This window comes from Saccopteryx leptura, chromosome 2, assembly GCF_036850995.1.
Source record: "Saccopteryx leptura isolate mSacLep1 chromosome 2, mSacLep1_pri_phased_curated, whole genome shotgun sequence".
NCBI lineage: Eukaryota > Metazoa > Chordata > Mammalia > Chiroptera > Emballonuridae > Saccopteryx > Saccopteryx leptura.
This window is the reverse complement of record NC_089504.1, coordinates 80790104-80812306: the sequence shown is the minus strand read 5'-3', so window position 1 is coordinate 80812306 and position 22203 is coordinate 80790104. Positions and strand designations below refer to the sequence as shown.

The window sequence follows — 22203 nt, the reverse complement described above, 5'->3', positions numbered from 1 at the left end:
TGCTCCCGTGAGACATCTTGGCTGTTTGGCTCAGCCAGGGAAACACAGCCTTCAGTGTTTGATAGAAAGGGAAAGTACACTCTTGTAGGCATAGGTGAGCTGGCTTACATAGAAGTCTCTGCCCCCTCCCTGACCAGTCTGTCTTATTCAGATGAGGACTTCAAGTTCTCACAGTTTGATTGGTTCAAAGGCTCTTTCCTGATTGGTCAGGATGGAGCCACCCTAATTGGTCAATGAAGATGTTGATGGGGCTCCAGCTGCACAGCTCCAATCAGATGGGGAAAGCTGTAGTCATTGGTTGAAATAGGATTCCAGGTACAGTGGTCCCTTGTCTATCGTGGGAGTTACATTCCAGAATCCACTGTGAGAGGCAAAAATCTGCAAAGTAGAGACCTTATATTTATTTTATGATCTATATATATTTTAAGCCTTTATAAACCCTCCCCACACTCTTACAAACCTTTCCGACACTGTTATTAACCTTTCCCACACTTATTTTGCTTATTTTACCACAAAAAATTAAAATAATAAATATATAAAAATACTTATATATCGCAAAATCCTGTGGTATAACAAAAAATTCGCAATACAAAATTAGATATATACAATTTAAAAATTTGCGATACAGTGAGACTGTGAAAAGTGAACCGCAACATGGCCAGGGACGACTGTACTCCGTTATAAGGGCTGGTTCAGATGGCAAAAACACAGTGTAGCAGGCGGTTCGTGCAGAGGCAGGCAGCTCAGTACAGGCTTTCCCCCGTCATGTAGCTTTTGTGAAAGGCTACTGTGTAGAAATGGCTGTATTTTTTGAGCCCAGTTACCCACACAGTACGGGTTAGAGGGCTTGTTTAAGAAATGTTTAGGAGAGAGAATGCGGGTATTGATAATGGGTATGGGGAGGTGGAGTGGGAATGGAAAGGAGAGGCTTCAGGTTGCTTAGGATTCTGGTTGGGTGGCTGTGCTGGTGGTATCATACCACTTGAAAGCTTGCAGGAAAGATGATGAGTTTATTCTTTTTGGTTTTCCCCTAACATAAGAAACAATTTATCATATAGTTTCATTTTGCTTTGTAGATAATTCCATGGTAATATTTCCCCCAGTATTTCTTTGACGTTTTAGCTGTTATATGTCTGGCTCTTTTCTGTTGTTTATGAGAAGTAAACCTTTGCTTTCTAAATTTCTATTTATACCTAACTCTCTCTTTTTATTTTCTTAATATTTTTCAACTTCTAGGAAGAACCTAAGAAAGTCCGCTTTGATTATGACTTATTCCTGCATCTTGAAGGCCATCCACCAGTGAATCACCTCCGCTGTGAAAAACTTACTTTCAACAACCCCACAGAGGAGTTTAGAAGAAAGTTGCTGAAGGCAGGAGGGGTGAGTGCTACTGTCTGGTGAAAAGCCTTCCAATAAAAACTAGTTGCCAGTGTGTTAAGAAGTACAATAATGTTTTAAGAGAGGCAAAAGAGATGAGATACCATAATGGCTTAATTATAGACATGAATTGAGATAAAGAGTTAAGCAAACAATAACTTTTTAAGTAGATAGACATTAATCTGAATTTACATTGTTGGATAGAATAGCCTTATAGTCTGTGCAGTTCAAAAAGTCCAAATAGTAAACTACCCTCAATCATATTACATGTTTGAATTGTTTAAATACACATTTTTGTTTGTTTAAATTTTATGTAGGTAAAGATGGATTTCCCTTTCTAAGATAATGGTGACAAAGGTGTGGTAAATCTTTGCCTGTGTGATCTGTCTAGGATGTAGAAAATATGTGATTTCTTACAAATATAAACATTCTGAAATGTTTGCTTGTGGCTATGTAGGCTGACAGACGCTATTAACTGGTCAAAATTTACTGTACAATGGATCCCATTGGGATCATCAGCCTCTACTTCCGGTGTCATCTTATGTTGGCAGTTCAGAACCCTTAAAATGTTGAATCTAGAATTTAATTCACTTTGTTTTTCTGGAAGCTTTTTGATACTTTTGCACCCATGAACTTAACATTATATGTAAGCCTGTGTAGACCATAAATCCTCAAGATGTCTCAAACACTGCTAAAATCTACCTGAGGGCTTTGTAGGAAAGAGTTGGGTTTTATATAGCATAGATGTTCCTTCCCTGTATGGGGTTATGGATGACCACTTTGAGAATTTCAGAAAAGCTATGGGTCTTCTCTTAAGAAAACAGCCATAAATATAATTGTATGAACATTTTGGGTTATATGGAACCCCTGAAGTCCATTTTTTGGAGTTCTGTTTTGCCAAGCTCCTATCCTTTTAGTTGAACTTTGCATTTGAGACATTGCAAGTTCTTTACCACAATTTATTTCGTACTGTACTATGTCAGTAGATTGTGGGTTAAACAGGTATTGGGCCAGCTTTGAAAATGATTCACCACTTATAGTATTTTATGGGGAAATGTATTTTCAAAAAGAAGTGAGCTTTTTTCCTATGGAAATGTGGGAAGCAAAGGATTAACTTTTTTCTATTCAAATTCACAGACTCCTTGAATTTTATCCTCAGGAGATCTCAGGGTTCCCTACCACCACCAGTTGAGACTAAAGGAATCTCACAAGTGAAAAAAAAAAAAGAAAAAAAGAAATGGGCTTTTGTAATAAAACTATTTTTTTGGATTAAATTTATTGGGGTGACATTGGTTAATAAGATTGTATAGATTTCAAGTGTCCAGTTTTATGCTACATCATCTGTATATTACGTTGTATGCCTACCACCCAAGTCAAATCTTCCATCACCATATATTTGACCCCCTTTACCCTTTACTATACCACCAACCCCCTGAATGAACTGGATCTTTTCTGATCTTGGAAGTTAAGCGGGGTTGGCCCTGGTTAGTACTTGGATGGAAGGCAATTCATTGAAAAGTTAAGAATTTATTATATATTTATTAAGGAAATGATGCTTCTTTTAATTATAAAAAGGAACTCTATTTCGTTCTTTTTATAATTACTAAGCGCACAATGTCAATATACTATTTATCGAGGGCTATGCCCTTAAAAATGAACTGGTCCATTTTAAATCCTAGCTCTCGTTATTTTTCGTTTTACCAAAGTGGCATTTTACGCTTCAATTATTTCTCTTGGGGATGCAGTTAGGTAGGTAATTGGAGCTTGTGAATTATGGAACTTGAGTATACCAGGCTTCTGATGAGAGTCATAGGAAAAAGTAAATATGACACAAGAACTTTTTAAAACAACCACTTAGTCCCAGAGTACTCAAGGGTTGCCTATGAGCTGGAGCAGAGGTTACAGGTCATTGATAATGCAGTGGAGTGTATTCCTGCCTCCTGATAAGGTTTTCAGTCGATCTCTGTCTTTTACTATACTCAACCTTTATCTCAGAATTATCTTCCTTGACTTCTAACTTTGCTTCTTCGAGTTTAAGTGCTGTTTGAAGCTAGCAGATTTTTTTCCTACTAGACTTAGATTATGTCCTGACAACTCTAACATAGTGAGCTGAAATGTGAAATATTCAAGCACACCAGTTTTTTGACATAAATTCTTTAAGGAATTGGTGGTTCCAGTTAATTTTGTGATAAAATTAAAACTTAAAAACTCATTTGAACTAAAGGTAATCACATAGATTCTTTTCATTTCATATGGGATGATTAGTCTTTTATGGAAATGTGAGAATGTATAGAGGACTACACATTTTTTGTCTTACCTGGATTTTTGGCTAGCTTGTATTATTTTTATCTGATATATAAACATTTATCATTGTCTTCATATAAATTGAGCCTATCTTTGAGTACTGATTTATGAACATTTTGATTTTATTAAAATTTTTTCAGCTTTATTAAGATATAATTGCCATATAACATTGTTTAAATTTAAGGTTGTACAAACCATAGCATTAGCTAACACCTCTATTATGTCACATAATTACCATTTCTTTTTGTGGTGAGAATATTTAGGATATAATCTCTTAACAAATTTCAAGTATATAATTCAGTAGTATAAATTATAATTACTATGCAGTACATTAGATCTCCAGAACTTAATCATCTTATAACTAACTGGACCTTTGTACTCTTTGACCAACACTCTCCACCCATTTCCTCCATTCCCTGGCAACTACCATTCTAATCTCTATTTCTATTAGTTTAGCTTTTTTAGATTCCAAATGTAAGTGATATCATACAGTATTTGACTTCTCAGTTTGACTTTCATTTAGCATAGTGCCCTCAAGGTCTATTCATGTTGTCCCAAATGGTCCTCCTTTCTCATGGCTGAGTAATATTTAATTATTTATTTATTTAAACACACACGCACACACACACACACACACACACGTACACGCACACATGCCACACATGCACACACACACATCTCTCCTTTGTTGATGGACACTTAAGTTGTTAACATATCTTGGGTATTGTAAATTATACTGCAATGAGCATAGGAGGTACATATCTCTTTGATGTCCTGTTTTTATTTCCTATGGATATATACCCAGAAGTGGCATTGCTGGATCCCATGGTACTTCTATTTTTAATTGTTTGAGGAACCTCCAAATTGTTTCCCATAGTGGTTGCACCAAAATACAGTCCCACCAACAGTGCATGAGGGTTCCCTTTTCTCCACATCCTCAGGAACAGTTACTGTCTCTTTTCTTCTTGACAATAGCCATTTTAACAGGTGTGAGGCGATATCTTATTGTGGTTTTGATTTGCCTTTCTCTGATGGTTAGTGTTGTTGAGCACCCTTGTATGTACTATAGGCCATCTATATGTCTTTTGTGAAAAAGTGTCTCTTCAGTTCCTTTGTCCATTTTTTAATCAGATTGGTTTTTTGTTTTGTTTTGTTTTGTTTTTGGTTATTGAGCTGTTTGAATTCTTTATATATTTTGGCTATTAACCCCTTATTAAATATATTATTTGCAAATATTTTCTCCCATTTCATAGTTTATCTTTTGATTTTGTTGATGATTGCCTTTGTTGTGTAGAAGCTTCTTAGTTTGATGTATTTCTACTGTTTATTTTTTGCTTTTTCTGCCTTTGTTTTTGGTGTCTATTAGAAACCTTGCTCGTAACTGTATCTCTTGAGATAAACTCTTTTTCCCACTGGATTTTGAGGTGAAAGGTGGGGGGTACTGTGTTTCTTATACCTAACCATTGCATAGATGTGTATATTCTACTTTTAAAAGAAAGAATTAATCCTTTCTGCATATGTACTGTGTGAAATTACTATGTACAGCTTGAGGCACGAGTAGAGTAAGACTACTGTTTTGGCTATGGTTCTTTTTCTCTTGTACTTTTTTTCTTTTAAACCTAAGGTACATAGCACTATTAAAAGTTGAACTTGGCTTTTTAAGAGATCAGAAAGGTTGTTTGTAGAGCTGGCATCATCTTAGAAAAATGCTTTCAGCTCTTAGAAAAAAAAATGATTCCAAAGAACTTTTCACCAGAAGAATCTTGAGAAATTGCAGAATTTTTTTCTACTTTACAGTCTATCAATATAAACCTAGAGCTAAATGACTTTTTAATTTATTGATTTTAGGGAGAAAGGAAAGGGGGGGAGAGAGAGAGAAACATTGATTTGTCATTCCACTTTTTCATGCTTTCATGATTGATTCCTGTATGTACCCTGACTGGGATTGAATCCTCAACCTTGGCATATCAGGACGATGCTCTAACCAACTGTGCTACCTGGCCAGGGCCAATGACAGCCTTTTTATGGTCAATAACATTCTCTTTCTTTCACTGGATTTAAAAACAAAATGTTGCAACTTTTTTTTCTAAGCTGTCTTAGAGAAATCTTAGTGTACATTCCCCTTTGAAAAGATGTTTCCAGTTCTACTGTTGAACAAGTGCCTAATATTAAGGATATCCTTGCTCTAAAAGCATAAAGAAAAACTTTTGTGGGAAGAACACATTTAGATTTAAATACTAGTTTCTGAGAATATTGAAATAGAGAATGATTTCACTTACAGAACCCTGAAGATAGTTTTCTCTAAGTGAGTGACTTTATTGGAGCTTGCTAGGGAAGTTGGTAGATTTGGTTTAAGGCAGTGGTTCTCAAACTTTTTGAAGTTGGGGCACATTTAAAATCCTACAAATAATTGTAGGCACACTATATACAAATTTCTCTGAAATATGTTATAATAATTAAGTCAAATATTAAAGAAAAAAAAAAAGTCCAAGCGTGCTTTTATGGTAATTAAACAAAATAGATATGACAAAATTAAATTTATTCTGACATTAAAAAACATTTTTATGTTACATTTTTTGAGTTATGCCTTTTAGAATTCGTAAAAAAGAGGGGTTAAAAAATAAAAAAACCGACAAAAATGTTATCTTTATATATATAGATACATTCTTAGTAAAATTTAGTAAATTTGGCAGGTCCTGGCACAAATGTGTTAAGTTTTTTCATTCTTATGTTTATGAGAAACTTGAGCCTGATGTGTCCTAGTGATTTCTTCAATGTTTGGGCATCTATTTGAAAGGCAAACTGTCATTTCCTCATCAACACATTGAAGAATTTCTCTCTTTTTTCTAATTGTGTTGAGGGTAGAAAATCCTAATTCACATAAATAGGATGTTGAAAATTGTAGTAAAATGTTCAAAGTTTTTTTAGGTATTGCCACATATTCTTCTTTTATAGAAATTCAAAAGGCTTCAAGAGACAATTCCTTATGTTTAATCATCAATCCAAAACCCCCACCATACATATCATCTTAACTTTACACCAAACAAAGGATAGAAGAAACTTGCCTTCAGTCTTTCTGGGGAACATGGGGGTAGTGTAAACAATCCAGAACCACAGTTTAACAGCCTTTTGCAACCTAATCAGGCAAGTGAGATGGGGGTTGGGCAGACTGTCAGCTTACAGCCAATTCCCCACACCTCTGTTCCCCAAAAATCTAAACTCCAAAAACCCGGTTGGTTTTTTGGTCCCCAACAGGCACATATTTCTCTGGAATATCATAGGGAGTACCTGAAAATCTTCTAGGGCACACACTTTGAGAACTACTGGTTTAAGGTCTAGCTTCTGTCAAGCCTTAGGTAAGAAAAAGACAGAAGGTAGACATCAGGAAATGGAAGAGAACAACCTGAGAGCTTCTGAAAGGAGATTGCCTTTATTTTGAGGGGTTTTGTTTTTTGTTTTTTCTGATTGGTAGCCAGAGTAAAGGACAGTAAACAATATACTCTTGAGGGCAATACTTGATATAATTTATTTGTTCTTGAATTTTAAGCAAAAGGATCAAGTGTATCCATGGAGAAGCACCTCTCAATTCCACTGAGATAGTCTTATATGCTTTTTAAAACATGAACTGAGAATCCTTCTTGAGTGATTTTTAAATATACTCTTCAAGATGGCAGGATTTTTTAAAAAGGGGTTTATGATCACAATAGATGATTTTCTGTTTAATTGATAATCTTGGTAGCTGAAATTCAGTCCTACTGAAAAACTGCACAAGGGTTTGACACCTGTCACATTTGATTGAAAGAGGATGAGTTTTTCTTTTGGGTGTTGGTAAAATAAAAATATACGTAAGTGTACATCATATAACTAAAACCTGTCATTCTACTGACTAGGTTTCCTGTTGGCAAGAGAGGGTGGTACAATTGGAAAACATTTGAAATCCACCAGATTTGAGTGAAAACTTCAGTTGTATTATCTTCTAGCTGAAGACAATTATTACATCCTTTTTAATGTCAGTTCATCATCTCTGAAACGGACCAGGCAGTGTTTTCCCTCACTGGGTCTGTGTAACCGTGTTATGTGGCTCAGAGTAGATACCCTGCCCTTTGGTTCCTTTTCCTGTGACTGCTGCTTTAGAAAATCACCAGATCTTCAACAACTTTTTTTTATCAAAAACTTAAAGGTACAATGCAAAAAGTTCGTTATTTATAGTGTAACCTATTCTAAATATATTCACAGGAAAAGATGGTTACACCAGTTAGTGTGACCAGCACATTGATGGACCTGTGTTAGATTTAAAGATTAGCCCATGGTGTCTTTCTTCATGGGGTTTAATACTTGCCATTTATATAAAGTGAAGCAGACGTCTATTTGGAATATCATTTTTTTAGATATACGTTTTCTCTGGAAAAATGATGTTCTTAACTCTAAATTTCTAACAGATTAAAGCAGGGGTCCCCAAACTTTTTACACTGGGAGCCAGTTCACTGTCCCTCAGACTGTTGGAGGGCCGGACTATAAAAAAAACTATGAACAAATCCCTATGCACACTGCACATATCTTATTTTAAAGTAAAAAAACAAAATGGGAACAAATACAATATTGAAAATAAAGAATAAGTAAATTTAAATCAACAATCTGACCAGTATTTCAACGGGAACTATGCTCCTCTCACTGACCACCAATGAAAGAGGTGCCTCTTCTGGAAGTGCGGCAGGGGCTGGATAAATGGCCTCAGGGGGCCGCATGCGGCCCGCGGGCGGTAGTTTGGGGACCCCTGGATTAAAGGCTTCTTAGAGTTAAGAATATTCCCTAAGTAGCTTGTTCAGCAGGTAGTTGCATCCTTATGTTTCTCTGAGAAAGCACAAAGGAGACAAGCATTTTGGGAGAATTGAATTTATTTTACAGCTACTCTCTTTTATTTTTTGGCCAAGAAATCAAGTTGTCGGCTTTGGTTCTGTTGTTCTTTATGAGATAGTAGTAGGGTGTTGGTGGCTTCTTTTTCTTTTTTATTTCTTTCTTTTCTCCTCAATTAAACAGGGCAAAGTCTAAACATGTTGTTCAGTCTATTTCTGAATCACTGGCAAGCAGTTAATTTTGAGGACTGAAAATTAAAGCTAACCACAACAGTTGTTAAAACTAGGGTTTCTATAGGCAGAAATCCAATTCTGTTCAGACACCACCTGTTTCAATAGGACATTTCAGACGCCGATTTGGCAAGATTTGCTGGAGAAGACATGGGGAACATGCTTCCAGTCTGTTAAGCCTGCAGCATAAAGCAGTCCTGTTTTTCAGAGTGACAGTTGCATTAATATATGGTATATTTTTACAAGGAATAAAATGGAATCGTTCTAAAGCTCTGCTTATTGTAAAGTGGAATTCAAATCCATAGTGGACTCTCAACAAGGGGTTCTGCTTATTAAAAGGCCAAAGACATCTTAAGATAAGGAGTGTTCACTAATGCCATTATGTCAAACCATCTGAACATAGCATTTTATCTCAGTGTTCTGGAATGAATCTTGTATAGGGTGGTTTGCTATAGCCGTTAATAGGAGAGTTTAGAACCCTTCTAATTTATAAAAGGTACAGATCTCATTTTCTCACCTTAAAACTTTAACTTTTTAAATAGGTAAATATACACTCAGTACAAAATAACATACAGTGAGTTGAATCTTCCTTTAGGCCGTCAGTGAAGCTACTGAGTAACCTTTTACGTAGTTCTTTGTGCACATGATGAATATGTCTGTAGGATAAATTCCTAGAAGTAAAATTGTGACTCCAAGGCAAAATGAAATTTAAATTTTGATATACATTTACAAATTGCATGCCAAAGAAGTTATACTATACTGTGCTTGCATCAACAATATGTGAGAATACCAACTTCTCCACATGGTAATTTATGAAAAAATTTCCCTCAATCTGATTATTGAAAATAATATCTCATTTTAATTCACGTTTGTCTTATGCGTTATGATGAGCATCTTTTCATATGTTTAAAAACCATTTTATTTCCTTTCAAAGACCACATTTTAATGTATTTCAACTTGGAAATATTCTAAGTGTTTCAGTTTCAACTTGAATTTATGGGTACTCTTCCCACATGCTTACATTTGGAAAGGTTACAAAATGATACGGAAGCCTCTTTAACCAAGGTCTGTGTTTTCAGAATTTTTTTCAACGTGTAACAAATTATGTTCTTAGGAACCGATTTGTCAAGATTTTGGCTTCTAAAAATATAAGTGGCTTTTGTGGCAAACTCATCTCAGCAGTACCCAGACATGGATGGATGGCTGCTTATTTTTTAAATGACTCTAAAATTTAATACATAAAATTATTTTAGTGACTGTTACTGGACAGTTTCAGTGATGTTTTGGATATTTGTTTTGGGGCAAGTATTCTTTTTTGTTATTTTCTGATACTTATCATTCTATAATTTTCTGCTTCAAAAATAAAAGGATGCCACTGTTTTCCACCGGCACCAATAAAAGGTTATGTATTTGAATAAATGGAAGATCAAGCAGGCTGCCTTATTTATTTGGTGGTTTCTCAGAGCTGAGGTTAATTTTCCGTCATATTTGGTATTTTCTCCTTTCTCTATCTTTGGTCCTCCCTCCCCCTCCTAAAATTAAGTCATGAAAGTAGAAAATAAAAATGATAAATAGGATGTTAAAGTTTTGAGCCTTAACATTGATCTCATAAATCTTTAGGGAAAGCATGGTCACGGTACTAGAAGTTATTTATGTTATTCAGCATATTCAGTCATTTTATGGTTTAATGTTTTCTGAAAGTTGGTCACATAAATTGATTGCAGGATAGATACAGACTTTTGAAAATCTGTACTAGAAACTATCTGTGTTATAAGATAGTCTTCCTGCCTTCTTGGTTACCTATTTACCTTTTTAGGAAGAGAGGGAAAAATAGGGGCACATTCTTCAATCAGTGCGAAGCTCAAATACCCTTACTGCATAAACTGAGCAAAGGCTAAATGAAAAATAAAAAACAACACAAAAAATGAAACAGGTCCATGTTCCTGGAATGTATGCTAGGAGGAGTTCTGCTGCATGTTCAAGCTGTTGGTATTGGATGGTGTGCCATGATTCTTGTGACACGTCTCCCCAGAGGCGCACTTTAGCTGCCGATAGGTAGGGGTCTTAGCTTAATCTTGAAAGGAAGTGCTGTGATATCTGAAAGAAAACCATCACTTCACTCTGCCCCTAGCTCTTGCCCCCAGTGCCCAAAAAGCCAAGAAAGTAAGAAATTACTAGAAAAGAAAACGAATTAAAGGATGTGAATCTTGGAGAATTTCAAATAAAAAAATGAACAATTCTTTCTCTTTTTAAATAGAAAAATGTTACAATTGAAAACTTGGTTCAGTTTCTTTCTCCCTTTTGAGTTCAGGTAGTTCATTATGAACGTCATTATGCACTTGTTTCAAAGCTGTATACAGAGTTTGTCTAATCTCTCTGAGTCTGTTCCCTTACTAGGATGGTAAAGGAGTGCGTGTGAGAGCAGCTGTTTTCAAAATAGCCACATTGGCTATTTGGAGGTTTACTAATCAATAATATTAAGTAAAAACAATTTAGGGGTAGGAGGTAGAGAAGGGAGAAGGAAGTTATGATTAACATTTTATTTTCTGAATTTTTCTTGTTCCACAAATTATAAGAAAACCTGACAGTGATCAGGGTCTTAGGTTGCTGTTTAAAAATAGAAGTCTGAGTCTCTTGAAATAGATATTTGTGTTTAATTTTCGAGAAGTGAGGATAAATCATAAGTGGTTTGATATAATGATTCCCATAAGAGACATAGCCATGATGTGATAGAAAGAATGTTTGATTTGAAATCTGAAGACACAAATTCAATTTTCGGATCTGCTTCTGATTTACCTTGGGGTTTAGGTTGGTGTAAATCTAAAATAAGCATAATATCTCTTTCTTCCCACTTGAGATTATTAAATAAAATGTTAGTACATAGTTAAGCAGTCAGCAGTCAGCAAATAATTGTTTTCTTTATTGAAATTACTTCTTTTTTTTCTACAGGCTTTTATTATGCTTTGATATAAACCATGGTTTTTTTTTTACACCTAAAAAAGTAAAAATAAGACATTTCTATTCCAAGTCTTTGACACAATAATGGCGCTCCACTAGAAAGAACATATTTTAGCTTCCAGGAAGAATTCATTTTTTTACTTAATTTTGAAATAAGTATGTGCTAATTTTAGAAACACATAGACTATCTAAATATGCAAGAAGAAGAAAATAAATTGATATAATCCCTGCAGTGACTGTATTTTATATTGTATATTTTATATAGATAAGATCTCATGAAATATTTATATTTTTACTTACTATATTAAACATAAGGATACCCTAACCATAAAACAAACTAGTTCATTCAACCATGGAGTAAAAGTGAAGTTATAATAAAAATTTAGTTACCTTTGTGAATTTCAGTCTTAACATTGACTCTAAAAAACAAACAAACAAACAAACAAAAAACATTGACTCTTAGTGACTAAAGGATGGATTTGGGGGGGCTGTATTGACACAAGTCTAAGCATATGGTGTCCGTGGTGTCTTTGGCCAAATTAGAAATAAGTACTTCCACTTCTCCTAACCCACGAAGCCCCAGCCCAAGGAACCTGGCATGACTAGTATAACCTAGCTGGATTTCAGCTTGTCATCAGCCCATTGACCAAGCATTCTTGTACAGAGTACAATCTGGACAATCATGCATAGTAGTGGCACTGTTTATAGATTCAGACAAAAAGCAGATTTTGATGTAGAACACAACTACCTCATCTGAGATAGTCTGGGCAGGAGTGACCTGGGGAAATAACAAGTGAAAATTTCCTGAAAATTTGTTCTCACAGTACAGCAGATTGGAATAGCCATGTCCTTTCAAAGCTTTAGTCTGGTCTCTTGTTCTGCCAGTCTGCTTTGTGTTTTTAGCTTATGACACTATTATTCAACATCGATAGGTATCTAAAGGTCTGGTTTAAACATGGGGAGCAAGTGGACTTCTGATAAGACCATTGTGCTTCAAATGTCAGTGACTATGAGACCAGGGTAACTCTTTGAAAGGACATGGTCACAAAAAGAGGTATCACAAAATGGGCAGTGATTTATTATTTTTTTAAGTAAAAATTAAATAAGTGGTATTTTCTTTTCTGATAATTTTGAGCTCTGAATACCTTAGTGAAGAGAGCGTAGTTAACTCCAGACCAAGGGTATTCTAGATCTTAGTAACAGTCACCATTAGTAGGAATGCCTCCTGCTATGTTCCAGTTTTACGATACACTTGATCTGTTTTGACTCTTCACATAAGTCCCAGAGTTGGGGCTGGAACTTTTTCTTTTTGAGTCTTATTTCTTTAATGTCCCTTCTATATTTTTTCTTCCTAGATTGGTTTCTATTCTTTTATTTTAAACATTTATTTAGAATTCATTTCAATTACAGTTTACACTCAGTGTTATTTTGTATTAGTTTCAGGTGTACATCACAGTGGTTAGACAATAGTTCATTTCTTTTGACCATCGGGCTCCTCCCCCAGGGTCAGGTTTCTTGAGCTTCTCTCTCTCTTCATGCGCATTACACCCTGGCATCGTCTTATCTGAATCCTGTTCTTGCTGTTTTGTTCTTCTCCTGAAGAGATTTTCGTGGTTTATATGCATACTCCCAGTTTTGGCTTTAGTTCCTTTTTCTTTCTGATTCAAAAAATATTATAATTAAAATTTTATTCTGAGTTACCATTTAAAAAAAAAAAAAAAAGAAAATACATTGAGGTTAATTAAGGACGTATGTGCCTCTGCACTGCAGAGCAGTTCAGGGTGGCTGTCTCACAGACACAAAGATAATGCTGCACTTGATTAATCAGCCTTGAATGCAATAATCCAAGCAAGCTATTAATCAGCCTTGAAGGTATGAATTGTTGAGATACGCAGAAACTTTCTCACTGCTCCATTATCTGAATACCTATCCTGATTTCTTTTGGTAAAGAAAGCATACATAGCATACCAGTTAGATGGACAGACTCTGTTATAAAAGACTTTTTTCCTGGTGCTGGCGTTGGCGCTTAGTAGCTGTGTAACTTTGGACAAATGACTCATCTCTATTGGGTTGTTGTTTTTTTTTTTTGTTTATAAAAATGAAGAAAACATACATATATATACAGTTTTGTAACTGAAGGGATTCTTTGATATAATGTCAAGCACCTTGTTCAGCAGATGAGTAAACTCAGGCATCAAATACTGAAATGATTAGTCAAGCAAGGAGTAGCTGAGTTAGGCCTTTTTTCTTTTTTTTTTAAAGACTTTATTCAATTTTCAAAGAGGAGAGAGAGAGAGGGAAAGAGAGAGAGAGAGAGAGAGAGAGAGAGAGAGGGAGGAGCAGGGAGCATCAACTCCCATATGTGCCTTGGCCAGGCAAGCCCAGGGTTTCGAACCGGCAACCTCAGTGTTCCAGGTTGACGCTTTATCCCACTGTGCCACCATGGGCCAGGCTCTCTTTTTTTTCAGTGTCCTTGCAATATATTTTTTTATACTAGCACAGTAATAATGAATTTTCTCATTTTCTTTTGAAAATGCAATTAAAAGAGACAAGGAATTAGTAATAAAACAAATCTCCAGGGCCACTTCTCGTAGTTGCCTTAGGACTGACCACTAGAATAATCTTGCATGGGCCCCTGTCCTGAAGACAACTGGAGAGATTGCCCAGTAGAGTAGCGTGCTCGTGCTGGCAGCAGCCTGTATCCTTTTGTTTCTAGCTCCGGACACTGAAGGTCTCTGTATTCTCTCACTTCTGAAAATCCAGTTTGCGTGGAGAAAATGATAATTAGGAATCCACTCCCTCACCACCCAAACTTTCTTAAGCCAGCATAAATTTCTCTGTGGAGATTAATGGTATGTTTTCATTTTCCATAAATTAGGGACAAGCATAATTTTTGTAGGCTTTTTTTTTTCATCAGAATAGCAAGGGTATACATGACTTTAGAAGTGGTTTTTCTTGGCATTAATAGTGTATGAAGAAGACTATAATAAAGTCATCAAATAATTTCGTAATCTACCAGGTTTTGAAAGTAGAAATGCAAATAAGTCATGGGATAGTGGTAATTTTTTGAGTACTTAGATACTAAAAGATTTTCTCCTGAGGGTTGGAAAGTTGGATGGCAATACACTTTATTAGAATCAGCTTACTGAGACTGTCTTGCTGCCTCTTCTTTGGAGAAACTGCTTTGATCTCTCTAACTGCCTCTCTGTCTTTCTGTCTTCTCTCCCTCTCTCCCTCCTTCTCTTCCCCAAATTAGGATACACGACTTAAAAATGGTTCAGAGTATTTGAAACTATGACTTGTAATACAGGCTCAGGAAATCCAAGATGCTTTTAAAGTCTGTAAGAATTCTGGCAGAAGGTTTTTATCTTTGTTTCTTGCTTCGTAGATTAAAATTCACTGCACTAAACTGATTTGTTGGTCCTGGCCAGTTGGCTCAGTGGTAGAGTGTCAGCCCGATGTGTGGAAGTCCCGGGTTCGATTCCTGGCCGGGGCTCACAGGAGAAGCTCCCATCTGCTTCTCCACCCTCCCCGCTCTCCTTTCTCTCTGTCTCTCTCTTCCTCTCCTGCAGCCAAGGCTCCATTGGACCAAAGTTGGCCTGGGCACTGAGGATGGCTCCATGGCCTCTGCCTCAGGCGCTAGAATGGCTCCAGGTGCAATGGAGCAACTGTGCCGATGGGCAGAGCATCGCCCCCTGGTGGGCATGCTGGGTGAATCCCTGTCTGGTGCATGCGGGAGTCTGTCTCTGCTATCCTGCTTCTCACTTCAGAAAAAACAAACAACCCCCCCCCAAAAAAACAAAACAAAACCAGAAACTGGTTTCTCTTAATTCTGAAAATCAAGTTTGAGAAGACCTTCCTAAATCTTGTCAAATCCCTAGCCTTCAAGTACCAACCTCTGCCCAGGAAGCTCTAAGTGTTAAATAAAGTAAAAAGAAAATTTCCTTACTAGAAGGTTTTTCTTTTGTTTGTTTTAGCTTAATGCTTGCCTCATTCTGAGGAAGTATTTGAGTACACTACTGTGGGCCACACTTAATGCCAAATCCCAGGTATACCATGAATGAATACTGGATTTTTTTTTTCATTCTACCAAACTATACCCTCAGTCAGTTTCAGGAGATAATACATTCATACACTGTCCTCTTCTCAGAGATCTACAATAACCCAGGTCAGTTGCCTAAAAAAAAAAAAAAAAAAAAAAGCAAAAGAAAAGGAAGGAAAAAGAAAAGGAAGGGGGAGGGAGAAAAATTTCTAGCTGTCAGTCGAGGCTGCCCTGGTGTGCTGTTAAGAGAGAAAGTTGCAGCACTTAATTCATCCTCTTCTCTTAGCAGGGTGGCAGAAACGTTATTCTTGGGCCCTGCTCCCATCTCACTCAGGCAGGCTCTGAGGGTCTTCTGAAGTCCAGCAATGGTAAAAACAGTGTTTTCTTTTTTGGAAGGCTGACTGTATAAACCTGTGAGATGGTCAAAGTGAATGTATCTAAACTTGTCTTATTTCTACAACAAATTCTGTCAAGTGGGGTAGATTTTTCCAAATAAGTCATTGATAGGTTGTTTGCAAATATGTCTTTAAATATATATTACAAGTTTATAGTCTGCATTTTCAACAGAAACAATTGGTTTTAATTTAGTAGAGATGATCTAGGGCTTCAGATTCTGTGGGTGTGTGTGTGTGTGTGTGTGTGTGTGTGTGTGTGTGTGTGTGAGTGTTATAAAACTGCAAGCTCATTTGGCATTTTTGAAAGCAAACCACTCTTTTTCTTATATTAAAAAAAACATTGATTTAGCTGATAAATCTAAATTTGTAGAGAGACCCTTGGCTTTTTTAGAATGGTATTTAGACTTTGCTTAGCAGGATATGATGCAATTTAGGCTTGCTTAAGATGATAGGGGTCCTTGTAGAGAGCACTAAGTGAGTGAATTGAAGAGACTGCAGACTCTTCTTGGACACCCTCTGATTTTGATGCCCTTACCAGGCTCCTTAGTTCATTATGCAAAGATTGAGACATGGGGCTCTTCAAAGTACTATTGCTTACCTTATAGTTTTTATTTTATAAAGATCTTAAAAAACAGAGAAGTTGCAAGTATAATACAAAAAAATATTTTTTTTGTATTTTTCCAAAGTGGGAAGTTGGGGGGGGGGAGCAGGCAGACAGACTCCCACATGCGCCCAACTGGGATCCACCCAGCATACCCACCAGGGGGCAATGCTCGGCCCCTCTAGGGCATTGCTCCACTGCAATTGGAGCCACTCTAGCACCTGAGGCGGAGGCCATGGAGCCATCCTCAGCACCCGGGTCAACTTTGCTCCAGTGGAGTCTTGGCTGCAGGAGGGGAAGAGAGAGAGAGAAAGGAGGAGAAGCAGATGAGTGCTTCTCCCTGGCTCATAATCGAACCCAGGACTTCCACATGCTGGGCCGACGGTCTACCGCTGAGCCAACTGGCCAGGGCAAGTTTTTCTTTTTTGAACCATTTGAGAGTAAGTTGCCAACAATGCTCCATTATCTTTGAATACTTTTATGTTTATTTTCTGCAAACAAGGACAGTGTCTTACATATATAACCATGATACAACTGTCAAAGTCAGGAATTAGCATTGGTACATTACCAACAGCTCTACTCCTCAGATCCCATTTAAATTATAAATACTGTTCTACTGAATTCTTATTTGTGTACCAAAAGGATCCAGTCTAGAATTATATGTAGCAGTTGGTTATTATGTCTTCTTAGTCTCCTCCAATTGAGAAATGTTTCTTGATCTTCCTTTGACTTTCAATGAACTTGACTTTCTGATGATTTCAAGCCAATTATTTAGTAGATGGCCCTCAATTGGGATTGTATGACATTTCTTCAGGACCAGATTCAGGTTATGCATCTCTGGCAAGAATATTACTAAGTGATGCTGGACTGCTCTGATTGCACCTAAACATGTGCTCATGATGTCCATTGTACTGTACAAATTACTCCTGTGATGTTACTCTGGTCACTTGATTTAAATAGTGTCTGCCAGCCTTCTCCACTGCCAATTACTCTTTTTTCTTTGTCAGTAGTATTTTATTGGTGGTACTTTGAGAAAATGTGCAAACCTGATTCTTCCTCAAACTTATTATTGTATGTATTATATCATCATAGACTTAAGGATATGTTATTTTTCCAATGGATATACTCTATTACTATTATTATTTACTTTCATGCTTAAATTGTCCTGCTTTAGCTAGTGGGAACCCGTCCAGTCTGGTTTCTATGTATTGACATGCTTTGATCAGTCTTTGCATATACTTCCTGACTTTTTACTACAAGAAGATGTTTTAGGCTTATTTTGTATTTCCCTTGACTCAACCCTGGATACAGCTGTTTCTTCAAAGAGAAGCCCATATCTTGTGACTCTGAGCCACTGCATGGATGCTTTCCCTTGCATCACCACCCTCTCCTCCCCTCCTGTTGGCTACTTTGCTTGGCTCCACCTAGTAGCTTTTGGACTGTTCAGGAGAAAAGGCCCATTTTGTTTTCACTTAATCACTTGCACTTACATTAGCTCTGTGTGGATGGGGACTATAACATGTTTGACCTGGCATCCCCTAATGAATGCTCAATGAGGGTATAAATTTATTTATAACAAATGCTCATTAGGGGTATAAATTCATTCATAGACATACACTGGGAATGCATCTTTTAGAAGTTGGTCATTATTCTCAGTGCTAGGAGGACACAAAAGTGAACCAAATTTGAAAAACAAGAAAAAATATATATTAGTAGGAGCCCAGTGAAGGGAAGTACTTCTTTGTGAAAGATGCAAATATCAATAATTTTTGTCAGGCAGCCATTTCCCCAAGTGGGTTTCTTTACATTAATCTGTATTCAATGAATAAAGCTCTGACTTTGCACTTTTAAAACTTGAGTTCTTACTAGAGGACATAGACTGTGTTGCAGATTTTTTTAGCCTTGGTAATTTCTTGTATTTACTACAGCTCTGTTTTTCTCCCACCCTGAAGAATGCTGGTGCCTTACACATAGCTAACTCTGCTTTTTTAAAGCACAAAATGGAAATTCCATAATATAGAAATGTTATATTAGTTAACTCCACCCTGTTTGTTCATTTCTACACCTTTGATCAGAAATAGTCCCAGAGAAAACAGTGATTTTTTTGTTATATTTTTGATAACTCATGCAATATAAAAACAATGAGACTATATCAAACTCTTTTGTATTAATAGTTAATCATCTTTGTAATTTCATTTAATTCACAATACATAGCACATAATCAAATGTTTTTTTTCTATTATAAAATTATTCAAGTACTTATTCATTCAACACATATATATTTTTTTTTGTATTTTTCTGAAGCTGGAAACGGGGAGGCAGTCAGACAGACTCCTGCATGCGCCTGACCGGGATCCACCCGGCATGCCCACCAGGGGGCAATGCTCTGCCCATCCAGGGCGTCGCTCTGTCGTGACCAGAGCCACTCTAGTGCCTGGGGCAGAGGCCAAGGAGCCATCCCCAGCACCTGGGCCATCTTTTGCTCCAATGGAACCTTGGCTGCGGGAGGGGAAGAGAGAGACATAGAGGAAGGAGAGGGGGAGGGATGGAGAAGCAGATGGGCACCTCTCCTGTGTGTCCTGGCCGGGAATCAAACCTGGGACTTCCGCACGCCAGGCCGATGCTCTACCACCGAGCCAACCGGCCAGGGCCTCAACACATATTTGATTGCTTACTTACTAAGTACCTACCTCACAGTTTTCTTATAGGATTAAATGAGAGGATGTATATACTTTGTTCATAGCAGCTAATAAATGTGTTCATTGAATTACAATGGGCATTTCTTTTTACTGAATTATAGGGTTCTATAATTCTATAAATTAGAAATTTTGATTTTTTCTTAAAATAAACTTATTATCATTGATACATATCAGAATTATAAGTGTTTTATATGTAAATTCTAAAACAAACAACATAAACCTACCATTCAATTAAGAATGAGAATTCTCAGTCTGGGACCCCGTTGCACAGATTCTTATTCACGAGGTCTGGGATAGAGCTTAAACATGAATTTTTTTTAAGTGAAAGGAGGGGAGACAGAAAGACTCCCACATGTGCGCCAACTGGGATCCACCTGGCAAACCCTGTCTGAGGCTGATGCTCGAATCAGCTGAGCTATCCTCAGTGCCTGAGGCTGATGCTTGGACCACCCAAGCTATTCCCAGCACACAGGACCGACACTCAAAACAATAAAGCCACTGGCAACAGAAGGTGAAGAGAAAGAGAAGGGGAGAGGGAGGAGAAGAGAAACAGATAGTCGCTTCTCATGTGTGCCCTGACTAGGGATCGAACTGGGACTTCCACACCCCAGGCTGATGCTCTATCAACTGAACCAAATGCTCAGGGCCAAAAATCTAAATTTCTAGTAAGCATCCAGGTAATTCTGCTGTTGCTGTACCTGGCCATATTTAAAGAAATATAGCTTTAGGGTATATACCTACAAATGGAATTGCTGAGTCATAGGGCATTCACATATTTAGCTTTTTATTATTTTGTATAGTAGCTGTAACAATTTGGAACAATAGATCAGCAATGTGTAAAGCAATCACATCGCTCATTTTCTAGTCAGGCTTGTTCATCTGTGCCCTTTAGTAAGCATAAAATTGGTCTGACCTGTGGTGGCGCAGTGGATAAAGCATTGACCTGGAATGCTGAGGTTGCCTGTTCAAAACCCTGGGCTTGCTTGGTGAAGGCACATATGGGAGTTGATACTTCCTGCTCCTCCCTTCTCTCTCCCTCTCTCTTTCTCTCTCTCTCTCTCTCTCTCTCTCTCTCTCTTTCTCTCTTTCTCTTTCTCTCTCCTCTCTAAAATGAATGAAGTCTTGAAAAAAAAGAACAAAACATTTCTACAGACATTTAAAAAAAAGTAGGCATAAAATTGTATCTTATCATTATCTTATTTGCATTCCAGTGATCAGTAGTAATGAGGTTGAGCAAACACTTCAGTGATTGTTCCTGTTTCTTTCTTTTTTTTCTTTTTCTTTTTTCTGTGACAGAGACAGAGAGAGGGACAGAGAGAGGGACAGATAGGGACAGACAGACAGGAAGGGAGAGAAATGAGAAGCATCAGTTCTTAATTGCAGCACCTTAGTTGTTCATTGATTGCCTTCTAATATGTGCCTTGACCAGGGGGTTATAGCAGAGTGAGTGACCCCTTGCTCAAGCCAGCAACCTTGAGCTTCAAGCCAGTGAGTGACCTTTGGGCCCATGCCAGCGACCATGGAGTCATGTCTGTGATCCTGTGCTCAAGCTGGTGAGCCTGCACTCAAGTCAGATGAACCTTTGCTCAAGCTGGTGACCTCGGGGTTTTGAACCTGGGTCCTATGCATCCCAGTTCGACGCTCTGTCAACTGCACTACTGCCTGGTCAGGCTCATGTTTCTTCATGAAATGTTTGTTCATGTATTCTGCTTATTTTTCTACTTACTTGTTGGAGATCATTTTATATTCTGGAGATAGGATTCTATTGTTGGTTATATTTACCATAGGTAATTTTTCCTAGTTTGCCCATTTTATGGTATTTTTATTTTTGTTATGGTATTTTTTTTTTTTTGGTAGATAGAGGTTCTTAATTTTGATGTGGTCAAATATTTTATGGTTAGTTCTTTTTGTGTCCCATTTAATATGTACTTCTATATCCCAAGTTCATGTAGATAATTTCTGGTATTTTTTTTTCCAACACGTTTGAGAAGTTTTGTCAAACATTTAAATATTTTCAAACATCTGGAATTTATTTTATGTATGGTATGAGGTAAGAGTCTAATTTAAATTTTTTCCTATATAGAAAATCAGTCCCAGCACATTTTATTGAGTTGTCTGCACTTTACTCAGATCTACAGTGCTTACCCTGTCAAAGGGCAGATTTTCATATATTTATGAATCTGTTGGGGGGCTCTGGTTCATTTATGTTTCTTTGGTCAGTTTGATAATCTCTGCAGCAGAACCACTATGTTGTAATTGCCATAGTTTTATAATATGGTTTGCTAGATGGTGTGACAAATTGTATTAAAAGTTATTTTTTGTTAATATAAATTTTATAATTAGTTTAAGTACTTTGAATAACTTTATTAGGATTTGGGTTGAAATTACATTGAATCTGTGGATAATGGGTGCTGTTATCCATGAACCTAGTCTATTAGTTTACTTAAGCTTTCTTTAAAGTTGTTAAAGTGTTGAAGTATTTTTGATATAGGTCAGCTAGTTTTCTGTTTTGTTTACTTCTGGATACTTTATATTTTTATTGCTGTTATGAATACAGCATTAAATGTTTTCTATTTGTTGCTGATGTGTAATATGAAGTTTACCTATGCATATTTATATTACCTCTAATTATCTTACTAAACTTATTTACTGCAGTCATTTTTTTTATAGGCTCTTTTGATTTTTTACGTGGATAATCAGGTCATATATGGATAGTGACATTGTTCTTCTTTAAAAAATTTTT

The 22203-nt window shown here is 36.8% G+C and overlaps 1 protein-coding gene across 3 annotated transcripts in view; it reads left to right on the top strand.

The window, feature by feature from the left end:
- The window catches only part of MLLT3 (MLLT3 super elongation complex subunit), a 295635-nt gene that overhangs the window by 174651 nt on the left and 98781 nt on the right, over nucleotides 1–22203 (top strand). For all 3 annotated transcript variants that reach the window (XM_066368259.1, XM_066368260.1, XM_066368262.1), the window contains exon 4: nucleotides 1237–1380. In XM_066368259.1, coding sequence (XP_066224356.1) covers nucleotides 1237–1380 — 144 coding nt within the window. The remainder of the gene's footprint in view (nucleotides 1–1236; nucleotides 1381–22203) is intronic.